General features: G+C 37.6%; 1 protein-coding gene across 2 annotated transcripts in view; it reads right to left on the bottom strand.

The window, feature by feature from the left end:
• The window catches only part of LOC124151756 (bifunctional heparan sulfate N-deacetylase/N-sulfotransferase-like), a 46,197-nt gene extending 28,221 nt beyond the window's left edge, over positions 1–17,976 (bottom strand). For both annotated transcript variants that reach the window (XM_048392174.1, XM_048392175.1), the window contains exons 1-3: positions 17,902–17,976; positions 5,679–7,027; positions 3,610–3,736 (exon numbers count right to left, since the gene is read on the bottom strand). In XM_048392174.1, the coding sequence (XP_048248131.1) occupies positions 3,610–3,736; positions 5,679–6,689 (1,138 nt within the window). In that variant the 5' untranslated portion in view covers positions 6,690–7,027; positions 17,902–17,976. The remainder of the gene's footprint in view (positions 1–3,609; positions 3,737–5,678; positions 7,028–17,901) is intronic.
• Positions 17,977–23,772: the final 5,796 nt, after the last annotated feature.

Below are 23,772 nucleotides of genomic sequence, written 5' to 3'. Positions count from 1 at the left end.
ATCATAGATTTATAAACAAAAATGAAAAACAGGCTGCACAGAGGAAGTAAACACAGACCAGACCAGCATCTGGATACATAATCATCATCTATTTAACTTCAGGTGTATACAGGAAACGGTGTGATACCTCAGACTTTACGAAAACCATACACCAAGTATGCCGAGTAAAACATGTTTCTCCTTAAACAGCTGACATATGCCGTGTATGCAGAAACACATTTCCTAGAAAATAGAATTCCAGCTTTTAACATGATGGTAATGGTTTTAATATGGACACATGGTTATCCTGCCACACTGATCATGCTGATAACGCCCAAAATCATCTAGATTAAAATTGTACGCAGTTTGCAGATAAGAAACCTATGGCGTATATGAAAGTCTGGAAATCAAGTCTTAAGACAACATTCGTCTAACCCCATAAACTGTTTAGCCATTGTTTAGCATTATCAAATGCTGATTAAAAAAGAAAAAGAAGGGGGAACATGGGGAAATGAAATTCCACATCGTTTGCAGGAGAATGAATGTCAACAGTAGCTTTACATGATACAGATGATTCCACAGATCATCCCATAGGTTACATGAGAAAATAATGTTTCTGGGGCACATTTTTGTGAAAATATTCTATATAGAAAACAAAGGTGATGAAAGGGGAACTGCTCTAAATGATATAGGAAATTTCAAAATACTTTTCTCTAGGCTTTAAAAATGACAGACGCACAGAGTTCATAATTGACACACCTGAGAAACATTTCCCCTTTTAGCCTCATACTATAGGAACTATAAAGATTAGCATCAGATTGCACACCACCGATTTCATTTGAGATGGGCTGTAAAGCTGATCGTAATGCCCATCCTTCATTTTCTCCTCACCCCCTTAAACCAGCTGAACTCATTCAGTCCATAAAATGATTCATTAAACGCTGCAATAACCTATCACATAACGTGAATTGCTGCAAAACCATTTGAATCTGTACTGGCAATGGTGCTGAGCTTCATGTTCATGAGGAAAAGGAAGGCAAATATCAAATTAAAGCAGAAAGGGATTATTGATAATCAATGTAATAAAATCTTGATAAGACCTTTTATGCATTATTATTTGATTTCATTTCTGTGTGCAAATGTTAGAGATGCCACAGCTGGGATCATTCATACAAAGTTTCAGCTCCATTTGCCTCGTACTAGTTGTAGTTTCAGTGAGTGAGTTGGGTTGAATGCCGCTTTGAACAGTATTCCAGTTATATCACATCGTGTTAGTTGAATGTAGGAGGGAAGACGGAAGTGATGCAGGTCTTAGACATCTTCCACTTTAGTGAAACCCACTAAACTATAGCGGGGATCATTCATGCAAAGTTTCAGTTTCAGACTTATAGTTTTAGAGATGAAATGTAAAAGTTCACAACAGATGACAAACAAACTGCCACAACTTGACATTCTGACAGGTGACCTAAAAATAAAATGGCACTTGACAATTATTCTTAACATGTTAAGGCAGACTCAGTTTTACAAGAACAAGTGTTGTCCCAGTGTCATGCAACCAACCTAAATTATAGCTGTTTGGAGGAGAACGACCACTACTACTTTTACCATGATTACAAACTGATTTGTCTCCTGAAACCCAGAGTCGACAATCAAAACACTACTAACATTTAACACAATGTCCTCCAAAGATGTTTGTATTTCATTCATAAGCAGTAGAAATGTAAAAATACTTCAGTCTTGATATATTGCAATATGAAGTGTCACAATTTGTATCTCAATACTCTGTGTCAGGTATTGACATTTGTAAGCAACATATGTTTTACATCTTTTCAAAAGTTACTTTATCTGTTGGCGAAACTGAGACCTTCAACCATTACAACTATTTAACATGTCATCTACCATGTCTACTACAAAAAACCCTTATCAGTCTGAACCCTGTATAACCAAATATATACTATATACCAAACGTTATACCTCATATTAATGCAACCAATGTACCATATACAAAACATATACAAAACATATACCTTTTATCAACTCAATCAGTTTACCATATACCAAACATTATACCTCACATCAACACAACCAATGTACCATACACCAAACATTATACCTCATATCAACAAAACCAATGTACCATATATACCAAACATTATACCTCATATCAACAAAACCAATGTACCATATATACCAAACATTATACCTCATATCAACACAACCAATGTACCATACACCAAACATTATACCATGTATACCTCATATCAACACAACCAATGTACCATTTTTCAAATGTTATACCTCATATCAACACAATTAATGTACTATATATCATATGATATACCTTGTATCAACAACATGAGGGGCGGTGGGGTAGCCTAGCGGTTAAAGCGTTCGCTCATCCTGCCGAAGACCCAGGTTCAATTGCCCACATGGGTATAATGTGTGAAGCCAATTTCTGGTGTGCCCTGCCGTGATATTGCTGGAATATTGCTAAAAGCTGCGTAAAACCATACTCACTCACTCAATCAACATGATCAATGAACAACACACCATACGATAAATCTCATATCAACACAATTAATGTACCACATATACCAAAATATACCTCATATAAACACACTCGATGTACCAAACTACCATATACATGATCTATATCACAGGATATCCCTCATAATCAACATGATTAAAGTGACAAAAATATTTGAATTGGAGCGTTACAACATGTTACCATGGTTACAACCTACCGGTATTCCTTTTCTCATGTACATCAAACTAACAATAACCGTGACATCTTATTCTTTCATCAAGTATGCTGCCTTTGACATGTTCATTACAGAAAAGGTCAGTCGAGGACCGGGAAACACACATATTTCATATTCTTGCCTAAACATGATAAACTTTGTTCTTCTTCTCAAACAGACAGTTCATCATGCTCATAGGAAGATTGCTGCATCCTGTAGCTGACCAGGCCCCTGTTGCCATGATTACATCAATCTTTCAGAAATTCACTCAACACACACAACAAAGGAGAAAATATTGCTTAATCAAATTAATATCACAGCAGTGTTTTTACATTTATTGCCGTGTGAAGAGCTTCATTTTAACCATCACATACTAATTGTTTTGTTTGTTTGTTGATTGCCACATGCATAATATTCCAGTTATACGCCTCTGGTTATGGCAGTCATAATCAAGTATCGAAGGGGATTCCGGGTAAGAAAAGGGCCCCCAGCAATTAATGCTTGTCAAAAGAAGCAACTAAATGGATCTGGTGGTCAAGATCACTGACTTGGATGATTGCATGTCATCATACCCCAATTGCATGGATCGATGCTCATGATGGCAATCACAGGATTGTCAGGTCCAGACTTGTATATTTACAGACTGCTGTCCCAATATTGCTGAGTGTGGCGTTAAACAACAAAGAAACAAAACAAATATTGAAGTCTGGATCAGACAATCCAGTGATTGACATCATGAGCATCAATTCAGGCTGCCGTGGTATGATGACACACTATCACCTAAGTCATAGAGCCTGACAACCCGGTCCGGCCAGGTTTACTGGGAACATATTCCAATCCAGAATCCCAACAGGGGCATACAGCAAGTGAATTACCCTTTCTAACTTACCTATAAGCTTCTTATCCCCCAAATCCTCTTCTGCAGTTCCATGCATGTAGTACCTCCCTGAGAAACCAAGGTTAAAGTGGAAGCCATCAATCTCTTTCGCCAGTCGACTCTGTGTCTCAGCCAGTGCCTGTTATCATATCATAACAATTATGGTGACACATATAACTGTGCAAGCGACAAATTAACAAATTATGTAAGTTTAATTAATATAAAACGCAGCTGCAAGCTATTCTATTTTAGGTTCTATATGAAAGCAAACTGCACTTAATGATATCAGTTAATCTGTTCACTCTGTGTTGTTTCATTACATTTCCATGGTAACCTCAATATCAACTGATTAAAAGTGTTTTAGCAGGTAACCATGTTATTCAATCAAAAGCTCTGGTTATAAAAGTCATGGTTCAAGGTCCCAAACAGAAAAACAACAGTTACCAAGTTACAATGTTCAAGCATGTCCAGAGAAATACTATGGAATATTATCTCTTTTATCGTGATTATAGGGCTTTTATAGTTTGTTGTTATTTGTTTTACAAGATCAACCATTAGAAGCAGTACGGGTCTGCAAGTTTCAACACTGAATTTTAGGCCAATTTGTCTGTAAAACAACTAATAAAAAACAAAAGGCCAAGGCAAGGAACATAAGAATCTCAAGATCCAAGATGTGATCCTTGAAAAATCATCTTTCTGTATTATGACTATGAGATGTTTTCAAAATCTAGATTAACTTTCCAATTAAACATGTTAAAAAAAGAAGGAGGTTAACCTGCATCTCCCACAAAATTCACACTTTACTACAGAGGCATATAGTATGTATGGGGTAAGACCTCACTGTGGTAACAGTTTTGCATAGAAGCATTACAAATTGTAATTTCTTTTCTAACTTTTCTAACCACCTTAACATGCTTAAACATGTTAAAGACATATGGATAAAATGTTCTTTAAAAGGAAAACATAACAATTTCTATAGGTTAGTGTGTTAATATATTAGCAAATGGACAAAAGCATTTCCCTCAATTTCTCACCTGCAGAAACATAACTTTGATGACATCATACTGTGCTATGATGTCACGCAACAAGTTTGCAAAGCAGTGATGCATAGATAAAGAACATTGCCTTACTACTCTTATTAATTTTTGCCATGAACAGTATGTAATAAAAAATGGAAGTTAATTTACTTTTAATTTAATTTAACACTGTATCTTTGACGATTTGACTGTCATCCTCACCTGAATTGGCTCTGTTGACATATTAACAAATCAAATGATATTAAGGACTGACACCACATTGAGGTGAGGTGAAATGGGGTTTAACGCCGTGTCCAAGATTATTGCACTTATATAGCAACGTGCATGTACGTGTGTGTGTTTGTGTGGCTGCTTGTACTAGTCCGGACTGATGCCGATTTATAGTGCTAGCCCACTGAGATACCATGCAGTTTAACATGAATACCCCGTGCAGACACAGTATACTGACGCCGAGCCGACCAGTCCTTGTTTTAGCCCCTTAATGCCGAGCGCCAGACAGGGTAACAACAAGTACCAACTTTTTACGTCTTTTACTATGATGCGGTCGGGGATCGAACCCCGGACCTTCCGCTCTCCAGGCGGACGCTCTACCACGACCACGGAGGTGGTCTAACACCGCATTGAACAGTATTGCAGTTATATCATGGCATGTCAGTTTGATGTGGAAGGAAAGCCCGATGTGACACAGGTCTTAAATTTTCATCACTTTGACGAAGCCTACAACATCAGCATGGTGCTGACAAACCAAGAAACATAATCACAGCAAATCTGGGATGAATACCACAATAACAGATTCTCGCATGCACAAGGGATGCAACTGCGGTGCCTTCGACAACTGAGCCACCTGTGCATGCTCTAAGTTTTGATATCTTTAATTCTGTTTGTTTGGGATATGATATGCAACAACAAAGTCAGCAAGACTGACCACCCGATCCCATCAGTCGCCTCTTATGACAAGTATAGGTTGCTATTCTAACCGAGATCTTCACCATGCTCACAGGCTGGCATGATAAGTAGGCAAAGGAAAACCAATCAGGAACTTACCACTACATCTTCAACCTTCATCCGGATGCCCTCCTTTCCAACGAAGATGTCATCAATGTCAATCTGAATAAACCTGTCCAGTCCCACGCTGAGTTTCCCATGGGAAATGAAAGACAAACTGTCAATCATCATCAAATGATGCAGCCAGAACCCCAGCCCATACCCATAAAGAATCCTCCGAATGCCATCATGGAATCCTGCATCATACACAACGGGCACCACAGATTTCGCTGTCCTTGAAATTTCCCCATTGTCTGACGACACACGTGCAAAAGAGAGAGGTTCATATGTTGTGTGATTTGTATGGAAAACAGTCCAGTAATCCGTCTGAAGACGTCCTTCAAACACATCCCCTGGTTTCGTGATCCTCCATATATCGGAGTAATGGTTGAGCTTATAGTCTTGAAGCACCAGATTGTTTTGGACACTGAGAGGGAACCCCATCACTTCCTCAATGATTGTTCCATCCTTGGAAGGGAAAAAGCCTATCATACCCACATTATAGTCCCGACAGTACTTATCCAACAACTGTCTGTTCCAGTTGTCCATATTTACATAAGCTTCATAATTTTCAAATATCACAACAGCAAATTTCCCCTTGTCTGCATGTGTCAATGTTGGAAGATTTTTACCTGTTGGTTCGATTTTGTATTCAATTCTCAAGCCCTCAAGCAACCGGGATATAATAATCCCTTGCTTTGAGTACTGCGTCTCAACCATAAGAAGAACTCGAGTTCCAAGTCTGAGACTAGCTTCTGAGCTATGATCTTTTGGCACATGTGGTACGTTCTTTGGTAGAGTACTGTCAGGTCGACACATCGTCAAGGGTTTAGGTGGGTCTGCATGCCGCTTCACAATGCCGAAGTTCATGAGATGATAGGCGAAGAACACACTGGACAGAACACTGAGGGATATGACAAAAGCCAACCCTTTCATCAGACTGAACCGCTTCAAGCATAAACATTGCTTCACGGAAGTTCTACACCAACGAATCTCACGAGAAAACCACATCGTAGAACAAAATTCAACAAACACAAGACAAAACAGGCATAAAAACTAAAACTGTAGGTATATAGCTCAAGTTCCATCTAAAAAGGACGACTTAACGTCCAGCAGTATTTTCATTGTTTATCCAATTTCTGTCGTCGACATTTTTTAATGGCAGATCTCCAGTTTAATAGTCTAGGTCTTCGGGACACTGAATTAGTTCTCATCCGCACCAGAGAGGCATCCAGCTTCTCAGTCAGACTGAACCATGACACAAACATCATGGCCGTCTGCTCAAGGGAAATATGAAGATGCTGTCCATGGTTGCTGTCCTCAAACAACAAAGCTTGTTGCAAGAGAATCTGAAACAACATAAAACATTGAATCACTTAAACAACACTACTTGACTACCCATACATTAAAAATTATGAGCAATTGTAAGTAATGCAGGGTTTCAGATTGGTTCATTTTCTAGGACAGTGTGATAAAGATTTTATTCAAATCTGGTAATAATATACGATGATGATGATGATGATGATGATGATGATGATACATAAAGTCATCAAAATCATGACAAAGTCTAAATCAAACTAATTGATAATACGTCCACCATCAATCCCATCAAAGTAATAAGTAACCTTTTCACTCACTGTACTCACTTACATGGGAAATGAGTAATTATGTAATTAACAAGAACTTTACGTACAGCTAAGCACCAACATTCTACTGTGTATGCATGGTGTTGGCTGAGTAGCTACATCCTGTCAGTTAGACAGAGATAACTACAGCTCCATCACTTCAACATTACAGTATCCAGCCAGTCAAACCTTCACTATCCTCTTCCTTACATAACACACTGCTGTAGAGGGGTTCAGCCACTGCACTGTGTACTCAGGCACTTTGACATTAAACATGTTTAGTCATTACCTTCCGTATGTGTTGATAATTGCACCGTTTGCTGTGCTGTCATCTTTTTAAGGACAGTTTAATTTGGATGACAAAACACATACCGTACTTTCCTGTGTATAATATGCACTTGACTATATACGTAGTGCCCTATTAAACTCACACTCACAAAATGTACATCGTTTCACTTCAGGTGAAGTCCATATACATTTAAGAACCGATTTCAATATTTTTGTCGTTTATTGAGGTATAAATGTAAAAAGCGGTGTGTACACTTTGAGTAAACCCGCTATGCTACACAAAAACATATTGAAGTTGATTCTTATGAATAAACAAGCTACATATTTTCATAAAATAAAATAACAAAATAAATCACCATTACCCAATTTGTTTTAGTTGCTTAAATACAAACATGCATGAAAATTGAATAACAACAACAGTAAAACAACTTAAAACCTATGCATAATTACCAAATGTAGCCTCTTCCGTTTGCATGTCTGTATTTCGTTACAGGTTTTTATTTATTGGCATCACATACACATGAGCTCTACTGCAGTGAATAAGTTTCTTGTAACTTAGAAATGTATATCACTGTTGTGTGCTTATTTTTTACCTTTGACACACTTGTGGCAACATCTGTGTTTCTTGCCAAATGGTGATTTATAAATTCAAACAGTATGTATGTAGAAACTTCCCATGAAAATACACAATTTGTAGCTTAACATTAGTGCACTATTAATTCAACATGTTCAAGTCTATATATTTATCCTCCTTTCCATTTAGCCTCCCTCCTTTCTCTTATTCTATGGATGTTAGAAATAACACATGTGTGCAAAAGATTCATCCAGAAGTCGTCAGCACAGAACACTGATAACAAAAGTATGGTGCTATAGACATGATAGAGACAATTGCATATTGCAATTCAATATGTTCAAGATAGTCACAAGTATCTACTAATAAAGTTCTACAACCCAACACTGGTCATTCCAAAGTGCTATATTCACTTAGATACCTTGTCCAGCTCTAACCATCAAACTGTCTCTACAGGGTGACTCAGGGGACCCAAGAAGTGCATCCAGTATTCTGGAATTTCTTCTTAAACAATTCTGCCAGTACCCCTCCTGTCAAGTCTCTTTATACAAAAACTTTTATGATGTGTACTTTGAAAGGCCAGTACCATTTCTGGCTGCTTCTGAAGTTGTAGTTGCTCCAGTTTTTCATTCTATTCAACAGCTTCATCATCCCAAACATCACATGCACTTAAAGTCAAGTCTCATTAATCTGACAATAGGCTCATTCAACACTAATGATAGGAACCAATTAAATCAGCACTATTTAGACCTGTTAATCCAACAGTCTCGCACTCCGACACACCTATTTTGCAACGAATTATTGAAATCACTCATCAGTCTCGTTAATCTGACACAGTGATCAGCGTGCTCCGTGGTCATCTGCCCATGAGTTTGAATTAGTCATACAGCCCGTAACCATAGTTTTGTGTTAAGCTTTAGAGGTTGCATGATTCAAAAACATATTTCGCTAACAATGTAACATAACAATATCAATATTTCATTTTTCATTTTTTATTACAATGTGTTTGTTTTGTTATCTATCATGTAGTTGTCTGATTTTTTGTCACAAACATTGATACTACTTAATTTTGTTTTTCCTGCATACTCATTAATCCGACATAATCATGCAACAAACCATGTCGGATTAAGAGGACTTGACTGTATTGCATATTCTGTAACGTCCATAGACTTAATCAGCTTATAAACATGCCTTGATTTAAGCAGGGACTATTCCTTCCCGATAGATTGAGTTAATCAACTAACAAACGTACGTATCCTGTCAAACATGCCTTGACTAAACAGGAACTATTACTTCCAGATCAAATCATACTTTCTACTTTCTTGGTAATATGCACTACATGTCAGGAATCCAAAGTCTTTGTACTAGTGTGCCAATTGCACAGTTGCTATAATAGCACAGAAAAAATAATCTCGAGGTGCTTAAAGGGCACAATTAAAAATCTTATTTATTTCACCAAAATAAATTGTGGCGAGGGATGTCATTGCATATCGCATTACTGCAACAAGTATGAATTTCTAGGAACCTTCTGTGCCTTGGAATCCCAACACTGGTCAATAGGGTATATTTTATCAAATGTTATCATGGTTACTGACAAAAGAATAGGTACAATAGAGGGAACAAAGGGGTCTTGGATCTTTATGTAAAAGAAACCAAGACCAAAATAAATCAATCTCATGAAAATCAGATCTTAGTTCTCGCTTTCACTAAACAAAGATCTATGGACATCCCATTTCAGTTTAAGTCAGAACAACCTTTCATCTGACCAATCAAAGCGTCACTTACCAGATCATGAAAGTGACAGTCTGAATGTGTTTTCTAATCATGCAACCTTGAAAATGTTAACACAGGGTATTCCGAACGACAGTTATGGCCCATAGCACCGATTCCGTCAAAATTATCGTCTATCTCTCATTTCCGTGGGATAAACATTTGAACGGAGGAGGCGTTGCACAGTACATGGGAGGCACAGTACATGGGAAGCACTGCCATACAATCTCAATCATATATTAGACATTCCTGAGTGTTTGTTTGTTCAGTTTTTAACATTTTATCGAGAACTGTGTCAACATATTTTTCAAGCATAGTCTGAAATGGAAGTTGCCAGGTTAAAACCGCCGTAAAATTGAGGAAGCTGCTTTCTTATCATGCTTATTGGCCGATGTCAACTTCTTGTTAGTCATTTCAGTGGTCGGTCAAAGTTCACGAAAGGTCGTTCTAACGGGACCCGGACGTGAGGATGTCTTCAGATCTTTATTGAAAATAAATGTGAGCAAAGCTGCAGTGGATTAGCATTACCTATTGGCAAACAACAATTTTATATGGCCTAGTGGTGTACCTTATCATCTACTGTTCGTGCAATATGTTATTAAATGTTCCCATGGTTACTGACACATTTTACATAAAAAAAGGGTACAATAAAGTAGGGCTGGTTATCGATATGGATTACTCAGATCGATTATCGGTGATCACATATCGATCAATAATCGATAAATATCGAAGAATTCTATTTTGGTAAAATGACATTACAGAAAAATGGCAATTCACTTCTCCGGAGACTCAGTGTTTCAACAATACGCACGTTACATTGCATTTTTAGCGATGAATAATCTGAGTTTAAGATTCATGTCGTCAAAGACAATTATTATTTGTATAAAGTAAGAATAATTGAGAAATTAAATGTAATTTCACCTGATATAGTCGTTTGTCATTTATGTACAGTATTCACGAAACTATTCAGATAAAAAATCATCAAATATTCCGCCATTGTGAATGTCAGGTGTGTACAGGTGTGTGCTACGTAGTAGGTTGTACTAGGTTCGCAGGTGTGATACGTAATAGGTCAGGTGAGTGCTACGTCATTGTTTTCGTGGTGGGGCACAGATTGGGTTGCAGACTGATATTAAACAAACATTGTGCGATTATAACGGGGAAATTATGAAATTTTGCTGCCATATCGTAAAAATGTCAAACCCCATATGGACCTCACGTGGGCTGTGAGTGGAGAGCACCGGGAAAAACGAAAACTATGATCATTGAAAAAAACAAAACAGACTGGAGTACGTAGTTACCAAATAGACATAAAATTTGAAATTTTATGAAATAGAATGGGAAGAATTCTTTATAAGAAATAAAATATTATGAAACCTATTTCAATCATGATACTTCATACTATTTCGAAAATATACATATTTTCTAAAATCCTGACTCCGCATTAACATGATTAAGATGCCAGTGACTAAATTTGTAATTACCCACTAACAACAAGTAATGGCGTCGTCGTTCGATTCAAATCACAACTTTTTACTTTTTGAAACATTTGGTTTTTATTTGCGATTAAACATAAAGCGAAGGTGAGAAAACTGTATGTTAGGGTGAATCTGTTTATATCTAGCGATAATTACAAGGACAGCAAAACAAATAAGTCAAATGTGTTGCAGTAAAAACTTTTATTTGTCGAAAAAATACATGTCATTATCGATAGCATTATATTCATATCGATAATCGTCACAACCTTCTTCCATCGATGATAATTACGATTATCGATCTAAATCACCAGCCCTACAATAAAGGCAATAAAGGGGTCTTGAATGGAAACAGGACCAAAATAATTATGAGTAGGCCTTAGCGGTGGATCAGCTCTCATGACCATGGGCAAACAACAATTCTATTTCAGGCATTGAAATTAGCACTGGCCCACCAGCCATGACCAGTTTTGTTAATGTAAGGTATCCTATTAAAGGGCTAGTAAAATTTTAACATTTGACAATGCTTGAGAGGGTATTGCTATATGCTATCACTATGCAGACCGGTACACGTTCTTGGTTTAATTCCATACCTGTATTTGGTCTAGTGATTTACCATATCTACTGTTTCATGACAGTAATGTTATCCAAGTAGAAATCAGCCATGCTACATCTAACCTCAGCCTGTACCTGATCTAGTACAAAGCAGTATACCAGGAAGCAAATACTCTGTAGACATATGATAAGTGACAGTGATTATCATGTACACTACAACAGTCAACTGATAGTAATCTGCAAACATGAGACATGGGCTATCAATATAAATACAACACTAACTGTCCAAAGCACACATAATATGCAAACAATCAACTCATGACAACTCTTCATTAAACTTGTTGGCATGGTTAGCCCATAATGATAATGTATAAAGGACAATGTATGACAAGGGCCATTTTTTCCACCTGCATAGGCAGAGAAATAAGGATACCATTTTGTTAATAACAAGTTTCAAAAGCTATCAGATGAGTTTGTGTTCGACAGTTCATTCCAGACTGTTCAGAACATTAACAACACTAAATGCATAGGCAAGGACAAAATATGTCACAAAGACTGACCTTGACGAAGTTCAGGAAGAATTTTTCAAATATTTGAACATGAGCATGACTTTGACCCATGTTGATTTTCTTAGGAAATGTAGATAACAGTATGTAGTAAAAATATCATAATCATCATGATGGGTGACAGATTTCTTCATGAAGTTCCACTTGAAGTTCGGAAAATCACCCTTTTCCACTAACTCACTTAAATGATATGAGGTTGACGTTACCAAAATGCAAATGTCCGATTGGCAAAAAAATAGTTCCTTCCCTGCATTTAACATGTTTAAGCCATACAAAATTACTTATGCATTTCACATTTCCAGTTAGCAAAAATTGGCTCTGATCCTATCTCATGTTTTTCGTGTTAAGCACTTTTTAGAACTTGTTAGGGAACGTAGGCTGAAATAATATATGCCTCCATCTATTTTCCTTTTTTCTTCTATCATGTCTATATGTGTAACTCTTACAGCATGTTCATATTTCAGTAATAATTATAACTGCTTTTATAAAACATACATAGCACATATCGTTTAAAGGGAATAGGCTTTGTTTGTTGTTTTAACGCCACACTCACAAATATTCCAGCTACACGTCTTTAAATAGTCAAGTTTGGACCAGACAAACCAGTTTAATCCAATTCTCTTACAACAAGCATGGTTGCTACTAAAGGGAATATGCAAATGAAATAGTCAATTTGTTTTACATCACTGAAATATTACACACAAGTATCACATTCATCATGTTCATAAAAATCATGACAATAGCATCCAACTTTTACAATGTTGTAATCAATATTTCTCTCTGGCCTCACATGGGTCCTTGGACAACTTGGTTTTACAGCAAACTCATTGCTCCATTTTGATAGTTTCAATTACATCAACTAATAAGTCTTACAGTGCATAAAGAAAAAATATTTTGTCTATTCCCATAACTGAATACAGACAACAAAGTAAAACAGAAGAAACAGCTCTGTCCTTCATCAATCCATCCACTGTAGCAATCCATCCACTGTTCCCTAGCACTGTAGGGAAAAAACTAATTATTTTGTTTCATATTTGGATTTTTTTATGTTTTGATTTTCCTAAATTTAGAAGAATTTAACCTTGTATGTCAACATGCAAGACAGAGTATTAAATGATCTTTTTCGGTCCTGTATCAGTGCAATTTTAGTAATTTCTACAAAGCCATAACATTAGCATAACCATGATAACCGTCTCAACATTATCAATTTGCAAGTTTTCTATTCCAATTTGGGAGATTTTACTCACATTTGCTGCAGACCTGGGGACTAATATCAGCCTCTCCGCAGGTCTAGATAAATCCCTGATAACTCAGCCACGACTGATTAAAATCAGCCAACAGTTATTAACACTGTTTGTTTGTATTTTGGCAAATCAAATTCAAATTTATATTGGTGTGACTGTGGATGTGACAGATTTTTATTGTGCATACCTAGGTAGTTCTTTCAAACTGATCAACGTGTCTTATATTAATAATTTTGTATTATCAACAATACAGAAATAAATAGCAGTCTGCACTTATCTAGTATTCCATGTCTTCATCTGTGGACAGGCGACGGATAATGAGTGTGTCAATGTCTCAATTTTTTTCAATGTCACAAAATGTCAAAATCTCTAAACACACCATCTTAAATATTGAACAAAGACCCTTACATACATTCCTAAAACAATGGTTACAGCAGTGGCAATCTGAGGTATCAAGGCATCTAGAATTGATTCACGTAAGGAAGAGAATATATGGATGTCAACTTCTTTATTATGAGGAACACAACGTTTTGGAGTATATGCTTACCTCGTCATCACCTGATCATGCTGATGAAGGAGTAAGCATATACTCATAAACGTTTAGTTCCTCATAATAAAGAAGTTGACATCCATGATATATTCTCTTCCATAATCTTAGGTATGTCTTTTTCTTTTAACTTGCTGGTACAGAATATACGTTTTCACTATTGTGCCTCACCAAACATTCATCAAATCATTCAATAAACCTGATATAATGTTTCACAATTTAGTTAACACATAAGGTTCACTCGTTTAAATGGGCTAGATTTTCAGGTCAATAAGAATGAGTGAGTGAGTTGGGTTTAATGCTGCTTTCAACAGATTTCAGTAACATCACAGCAGAGCAGAAATTGATACATCTACATGCTTAGGATTTTAACTACTTTGATGAAACCCTCTAGCACAAGTGTGGTGCTGACATACCTAGAAACATAATCAGGTTGAAAGAGGGAATCAAACTCCTAATAACCAGATTCTGGCATGCCTAAGGAATGCAAATCTACACAGAGAAGTGCAGTGCCATAGATCACTGGGCCACCTGTTCCCTCATTTAAAAAAAATAACTTCATTAAATTAATTCCACTGGTCCCTAAGAAAATGTACTAGACTGGAGTCAATGGACCCGTGTCTACTGCAGACTTGTCCCAAAAGCATGAAAGCATTGACATGTAGCACATTTGTCATCATGTCAAAAACAGGATCATACCAGTGTTTTCAAGGGAACAATCACATCTCAAATCCACGTATTACAGAAAGGAACACTATTTTCATGACCAAAATATATTGGATGATACTGTTATTGACTCACTACTTACCTTATCAACATGATCAAACTTAAAATAAACAATATTTTACAAGTGAAGCACGGTTAGTAGTTTTAACTACATTTGTTTTCATTTTCCAACCTCCCAGTCCCCATCAAACTTAAGGCATAAAACTCAAATTACTCATCTTGATTAAATAATGTCAAGAATACCATGGTATATTACAAACATCAACAACCTGAACAACAGGCCTGTATTTTACCTAGATTGGTAAATAAAATTCAAAAGTAACATTTCACTCAATCACGAACTCAAAACATCCAAATTATCACATTGATATAAATTTTAAGGACAGTTATGTAATATTTAACAAAGGTTTTTAGAAACTTAAGACTGGTTCACAGGTTCTTTCTTTAGCTATGTCAAAGATTGCTTTAGCCCCCTGCAGGGAAATGTCAATCTGAATCAATTTGAAATGGCTGTATCATGGTCCAGTACAGTACGTGAACTGGGTTTAGCATGGTACGCCATATTATTGCGGTAATTAATTTATAATGGAATGTAATGGCACACACTTACTAAACTATTAATGTGTCATACATATGCAAAATACTTTTATGACAGATCAATTAGGATTGATCAATTTTCAGATTCCTTTACAAAATTTGTTAAACAAAGTACCTGTCATTAGCATGATTAGCGACTCAAGGGTAGGCAACTCTATATTATCGTGGTATTGATATTTTGTGGTATGATACGTGTGGGATATGTACTTTACATCAATTCCTGTTTGGGATTATCCATAATCAGCAGCCATACTACGTAGGTTGGGTCAAGGGACTTCGTCCAAACAAATGGGTTCCTTTCTAATCAATTTAGATGGAGGTAGGGGTAATTCCACTTTAAAACATTCCAGAAACTATCATAAAAAAGTTAAGGTGTATACTTACGAGTAGCTGTGACATACCGCAACAAGTCCTGTATTCGATCAAGCGATGAAATATTGTGCTTAGATTTGCATAAGTACACATTCAGCAAGGGGTGTGGATTACAAGATTTACCGATACCACGATAATATAGAGCCCACGATAATATAGTTACATGCTCAGACTCTGTGGTACCACAGCATTAATCATGTCACAGCAATAGCTATTTCCAGTAGTTCATGTGAGACACACATCCCGAAGTGCTCTCTATGAAAACAATTTCAATTTCCTTGAAATGTTCTCTCCACTGTAAGTCCGCATTTATTAATATGTTGATACTAGTTCTGGCAACATTTTAATATTGTCTTACCCCCAACTATTAATGGACAATGATGCAACCCGCAGTTTACCAAGTAAACTTTCTCTATTGACCTGAACTAGATCGTCTGCATATTCATATTTAACGGATGAGACATAGTCCTCAAATTTTGGCCATGATCCCATACCTAGCAATACATTCTTCACAAGTCTGAAGCCAAATGATAAGTACATTCTGATGTCATTAAAGGAGTGCTTTTTACATATTTAATGTTACCTTTTAACATTTTTTTCACATTTTTTGACAAATTATTTTCACCCAATAAAAACTAAAAAATTGACTCAATCTCAAAATATCTTTTCTGATATTTTGTTATTGACTTTTTAAAATATTTTTTTCTTACTTTTCAGTAAATATGTAACATGTGCATTGAATACCTATTAATTATTACACTAACAGAATTTTCACATGGGCTGTCTGTGCACTGAAGTTTCTAGTAAGAAGATTTATGCTTATTTTTGTCCAATTCTGGCCTCGATACACAATTTTTCACCATGTTGTGATACGCTTGAGTTCTCTCCCATATCAAGCTGAGCACAAGGCCTGGTTTCACTCAGCATGAGTAAATAATGAACTTTCATCAGTAAAATATGCAGAGTTTGATAAAACAAATGACCTCTGATATAGAGAACATGAATAATCATAGTGTTAGTGAGTGCATTTTGTACATAACAAGTACTGCGATACCCAAAGGTTGCAGGCTACATTAACCCCACTTTGAACATTATTTCAGTTAGAGTAAGGCATGTAGCAGATTTAACATCCCTGAGGCATTTCTATATGCATATATATAGAGTGTTTTTTCCTACATGTATATCATGTATATGTTATAACATTACCATCTACATACTTTGATAAGAAAACTGATTGTTGTTGGGGGTTTTCATAGGAATAAAATTTTGGCGACCGTTTGTGGCGAGATAAACATTTTTATTTGAAGAGGAATTTGACACCAGTAACATTCACGATTCATCAAACATTTTGTCAGTGTCACACATGTCAAAATCCAATAATCATTTAGTGGAAGGTGTATACTTTTAATGTTATGAATCTAAACATGAGGATTTTAACTTATACTACAACGTGAATATTGTAAGGAATTTAGAGTAACATGAACTTTTAAGTTTTGTAACACGTCGAAACTTCATTGGTTATCTAGCAACACACATTGCTTTTTCATAAATCGAGTTTCATTTCGAATGGAAATTCATTGTCAGTATTCAAACCAATGGTGATTGAATGCCGGTTTTAATTCAAACTTGATTAGGCATGGTCTTGATAATGAAAGTATACGATAAACCTAACATCCGACTCCTGCTCATAGAAATGGTCCATTCCGATGCTGTCACTCTCATATTGTGAACGCTGTCAAATCTGAACTCCGAAATGTTCAGCTAATATTGATAACTCAGGTTTCTTATCGACTCAATAAAGTGACAGGGATTGGCCAACGCTCCTGATTGGGTGTATATGAAGATAAATAAAATGCACTATGCATAAAAATCAACAGAGCAACTTACTTCGAAGTCTGAAATGTTCACATCACTACTGGTGCCAATGCAACTTACTGTTTCCTGTTATGTCGACCAACCTCACGTTTTGCGCATGCGCATGAAATGAAAAACTTCCGGCCATGTGGAAAAGTGGGCGGGGCACTTGCAATTTACGCTCGAGACCTGTTAATAACATACATTGTTCCCTTTCCTTAAATTGAATACATTTTTTCCCCTTTCCTTCGCTGAAATGGTTAACATTGCATGTGTCATTATTTGTTAGGGTGTAATCACATCAATAAAGGCAAAGTACGTTTGCTACCAACATTTCACGGAGGCTTTAATCACTGCAAAATCTGGCCATACCGATTATCAGAAATACTTTCAATTTTCCTTTCACTAAGAGATTCCTTTGGTAACACGTATCAAAATTCCCCATTCATGCCTGACGGTGGAACGTAGTATATTATATAAACCTGTGAAATAATAACGATGCTTTAATTGAAGAATTTATTTTTACTTTGTTGCAGAGACGGACAGACAGACTAATTGTTAAGTGTTGTATTAGTCATAAGCGAATGACAGATAACATAATTGTTCGTAATATATCAACCGTACCAAGTGCTGTTTTGTTAACAGTTTTTTTTCCATTTGGGTTGCCATCCGGTGTTAAAGGTTATTTAATGTTCGACCATTCCTGATTAAAGGTCACTTAATAAGAAGCAATGACACATACACAACATACATACACGGCGATGTGAATAAGCTGTATTAGTGCGATACATTGTCGTTATAACCGTAGAGGAAAATCAGGTTAATTGATTGAAATGAACATTTGATTGCATGGGTGATGGTATAGGTATTCGAACGACGGTATATCCGAAGTTGTGTATTGATCGAAACTGACCAGTCACTCTCCGTTCTCACCTATCTGTACACATACATATCTATCGTCTCATAATCTAACTGATATTTATTTTATTTTATGATACCATATATGAGTGAAGTTAACAGCCACGGATTGGGGTATGTACACTACATTACAAGGTAGACACAATTTTATGGATAACAACTTCTTTAATACTGAAAAAAGCGACGTTTCGGTATAGATGCATATACCGTTGTCAAGCAAGACTGAATGAGGGACAAAGTACATAATATATATAGTAGGTGGAGGATTAACGGTAGAGGATTAACAGTAACAACAATAGCAAACATGAGTGGGATAACATGAGTAACTGTTGACAACAGAAAGATAATACTGTCACAACACGATGGACAGAGAACACACAGGTAGAAGCCAATGGGACATGAAGCCAAATAAACAGGATAAGTGTTTATGCTTGATGAGTTCATAGCAGGTGGAAGGGATGATATACCCTTGATCTGTGTTGATTGATGGCTTGTGGCGGCGGATGTGGACTGCTTCTGTTAGTTTTCTTTAAGTGAAATCATGAAGTTGTTGGGGAGGATTTGAACGTTGTCCCAGTTGATGTTGTGTTTAGGACAGTTGCTCATATAGTTCGAGATGGCTGATTTACTGTCTGATTGAATGGTTGAGGTTTTGTGCTCTTTGATTCTGGTGTTGATAGGGCGGGTTGTTTCACCTACGTAAGATTTCCAAAGTTGCAGTCAATTTTGTAAACTACACCTTTAGGCTCTTGGGGTTTGGTTGTGTTCCTGCCGTTGGCTCTTAGCAGAGTGAGTGAGTGAGTATGGTTTTACGCCGCTTTTAGCAATTTTCCAGCAATATCACGGCTGGGGACACCAGAAATGGGCTTCGCACATTGTACCCATGTCGGGAATCGAACCCGGGTCTTCGGCGTGACGAGTGAACGCTTTAACCACTAGGCTACCCGACCGCCTCCAGCAGGGTGTTGAGGGAGTGGGAGCTGGTGAAGTGGGTGTCAATAATAGCTTGCTGTTTGAGGAGGCGACTGATGATGTGGGAGGCTTTTCCTATGAACGGGAGGGCGATGCGGAAGGACGCTGATTCGGGTTTAGGGGTCGCAGATCTGGGTGTGGGATTGAGTACAGAGGAGATGACTTTGTCAACGAGATTGGGTGGGTAATTGTTGAGGTGGGCGAAGACTTGGCGGAGGTGTTCGATCTCAGGTTTGGGGCCAGCAGAAGAAAGGTTGATGGGTCGTTTGGTGAGGGTGGAGATGATGCCAGTCTTAGTTCTAAGGGGGGTAGTGGGAGTTGAAGTGGATATACTGTTTGGTGTGGGTGGGCCACCGGCAGACACTGGTTTGGATTCTGTTTGTTGGGCTTCTGGAGACGAGGACATCTAGGATGGGTAGTTGGTTGTTCTTTTCTATTTCGATGGTGAACTGTTCTCGGGCGTGTTGTTTGTTAAGATGTTGTAGTAGCAGGGTTGGGTTTTTGTCTTGTTTTAGGATGACAAAGGTGTCGTCAACTTTCCTAATCTCTATTCGTAAATAATCGAGTCCGGGACAGACGAACCAATGGTTGATATTATGAACAACGTCTTACGCCGTCGTGGTACGATGTCACGCAATCAACCAAGTCACCGAGCCTGACCACGTGATCAGAAGCGCCTCCTACAATCCATTCTAACCTGGTCCCTGGGGCCCAACAACAATTCATAACGTCGGTCTACTATAAATCATATAAGGGCAACATAAATGAGTATACATAATACTTTATTATTTATCTCAGTTAACACATAGTATTTATTTGGTAACACTAATTTATTTATAAAAAACAAATCTTGCCATACTGATATAGGTTGAATATTAAATACAGTTGATTTTTTTAAACAACTAACATGTCTTAAAATGATAACAATAATAATACCTACTAAGTTCATGCAGTTATATACACTCAGCAAGGATCTCGTGAAAGAAGATATACTCCGTTTAAAATACTTTTTACGACTGATCATATGTTTCGAGAGTTTGTTGATATATGAATACACAATGCCATTTAGAAAATGTTATATTTGGGATAACACTTTCTTAGGAAAGTACAGATTCTCGTACTTTTTGGGTTGAGACCCGTGCGGGATTCGAACCCACACTGCCAGTGTGAGGCACCTAATGAGGCAAAGTCAGCGATCTAACCCACTCAGCCACCGAGGCTTCCACAAAAATGAAAGTCCGACAACTGGTAGTCTAGATCACGTACTTTGAGTACCCCTCTGACAAGTGTAAATTGGCACGGCTCCCATGGCCGAAAGCTATGAATACACAATGCCATTTAGAAAGTGGTCAAATTGTTAGTGTAGCCTATTAGTTACATGATCCCGTGGTCACAGTTTGTTAGTGTTGAACATTAGTTACTTGGTCCTATTGTCTTAACACTATACTACGAGGAATCATAATTCTAGTGTAAATACAATTTAGACACAATTAATTATCTTTGGTTAAACTCCGTGTTATCATAGTTCTCACGCGTGAGTTAAACTTTACTGTTTTCGGGAAATGAAGATAGGAGTTCCCTGTGTAATCTGGATGTGCTGCACTCTAATGGGAAGTTGTTCACTGTGTGATGAGTCAACTAACCCCCATACAGTTGACTACAGTGGAAGAACCAATCTGTACTTTGTGGATAGTCAGCTTGCACTCCATAAACTAACCCAGTACTAAAAGTGAGTGATTTGGGTTTAACGCCGCTTTGAACAGTTTTCCAGTTATGTCACGGCGTATCAGCTTAATGTGGGAGGAAAGCCCGAAGTGATGCATATCTCAGAGACGTTCCACTTTGGTGAAATCCATGAGCACAGGTATGGTGCTGACAAACCTATAAACATAATCGGGCCAATCATGATTCGAACCCACGAACATAAGTTTCTGGCGTGCCCAAGGGACGCAACTCCGCACAGCGACTTGCTGCGCCCTGGACAACTGGGACACCCGATGGCAAAGAAGTCCAACTCTCATGAGTTAGCGATGGAGAAGATGACGTCTTATCAGAAACGGAGCTATATGCAAATGGTGGGGAATGGTATTTATCATAATGGCATGGAGATATAATTCCCCGGATAGTTGAGGATGCACTGAATCACGAATTTATTTCAACAGGACTGGTATATTCTCTTGATGACTTCCCCCATGTCTACCACATGCATGTCTGCGTGATCTGAGGTCGGTGAAAGATAGTAACCTTTTTAGATAGGTTACTCAGAAGTAAATAAGGCTACGAATAATTAGAACTTCATGTCACATTTAGCAATTTGCCATATCACAACCGCATGGGGAACACTAAATTGGTCTTTATACAATGTACCCATGTGAGGAATAGGACCCCGGTCTACGGAATAACAAGAAAACGCTTTAACATTAGGCTTACCCACGGCTGCAGATATAGAGTTATGTGTTAAAGTGGAACCCCGTTAATCCGAAATTATGCTAACTGCTGTTGGGAAAGTCCATGGATATTTATTTGAAGCGATACCAGTACGTGTGGATCCGTCATTAGTTAAACCGGTTATTTGTTAATTCGGAAGATTTCACTTCGCACGATTCAGTCTGGATTAACGGAGAATCACTGAATAATAGAGAGAATATGGTAAAGCTGCAGAATAACACGAGAGAGATCACTTGAACTGTACACGAACTTCAGGAAGTATGAGAAGCATCACTGTCATAACGACAACTTTCCTACGAGGGTGTAATTCGTGAAGCCTATTCTCTGTGCCCGCATACCACTCAACACCCCCCCCCCCCCCCCCCCCCCCCCATAACACACACACTCTCACACACATACACCCCCACCCCATCCCCCTATCGCACACCCCTCCACCATGATAAGGCTGAAATATGCCTAAAACAGGTTAAGAGATACTCACTCAAATTGAAGTCATCGATATACCACAAAGAAGAATCACTTCAACCATTTCATTTGGATGGTTACACAGCGTGGTTGCGCGTCCTCAAATAGTTCGTGGATATGTAAATGCAACAGATGCATCAACTATAGAACTCGTCAACAGAGCACATTGATACTTTATACTGCTGTACATAAGGAGAGATTTGCAAGGAAGATAAATTACATTCGAAGTTTGTACACACGTATGCTGTTGAAATCAATACGAACACAATTTTTAGCAGAAGACGGGTGTTACCATAGGCTCATCGATTCTGTCACATGTACTATGATTTTAACTATGATCATTAATTCTCATATTTGCGGCTGTTCTTGAGTATTTCATACCCGGAAATGTCATCTGGAACCGATGGTGTTAACAGTGCCACATACATTATGACCGATTAAAGCATGGAACCAATATAGACATTAATATCAAATCCATATGGAGGTCGACACATGCAGGTAGTTTGCGATTTATTTGTTAGGTATGATGATCACTCAAAGTATCCTGTATGTTCTGATACGGGATAAACGCCATCAGAGTCAGACATGCTATTCATCCATATATACGACAGCACTTAATTGTTTGCCGGTGCAAAAAGCTGTGAAGTCTGAACCACGCATAGACGGACATCCGATAACTAAACTTGAAATACCTGCTGAGAATAAATAGCTACTAAGTTGGAGAATAGGTCTTCAGCAACCCATACTTGCCGTAAAAGGCGACTAACGGGATCGGGTGGTGAGGCTCGCTGACTTGATTGATACATATAATCGATCCCAATTGCGTGAATCGATGCTCATGATGTCAATCACTGACTTTTATAGTCAGTTAACTCACTTGCCTCGGGAAGATGTATCACGGCATGTCAACTTAATGTGGGAGGAAAGCCCAAAGTGATGCATGTTTTAGACGTTAACCACTTAGATGAAACCCATGCACAAGCACATGTAGAAACATAAAAATATAGAAACATAAATAGGACGAATGTGGGATTCGAACCCACGATCATAGGTTTCTTGCACACCTAATGGTGCAACTCTACACAACCAAGTGAGGCACCT

The sequence above is a fragment of the Haliotis rufescens genome, unplaced genomic scaffold, assembly GCF_023055435.1.
Source record: "Haliotis rufescens isolate VD_foot unplaced genomic scaffold, xgHalRufe1.0.p SCAF_11, whole genome shotgun sequence".
NCBI classification, from domain to species: Eukaryota; Metazoa; Mollusca; class Gastropoda; order Lepetellida; family Haliotidae; genus Haliotis; species Haliotis rufescens.
The sequence above is the reverse complement of the archived record's forward strand: the minus strand, read 5'-3'. Positions and strand labels throughout refer to the sequence as shown.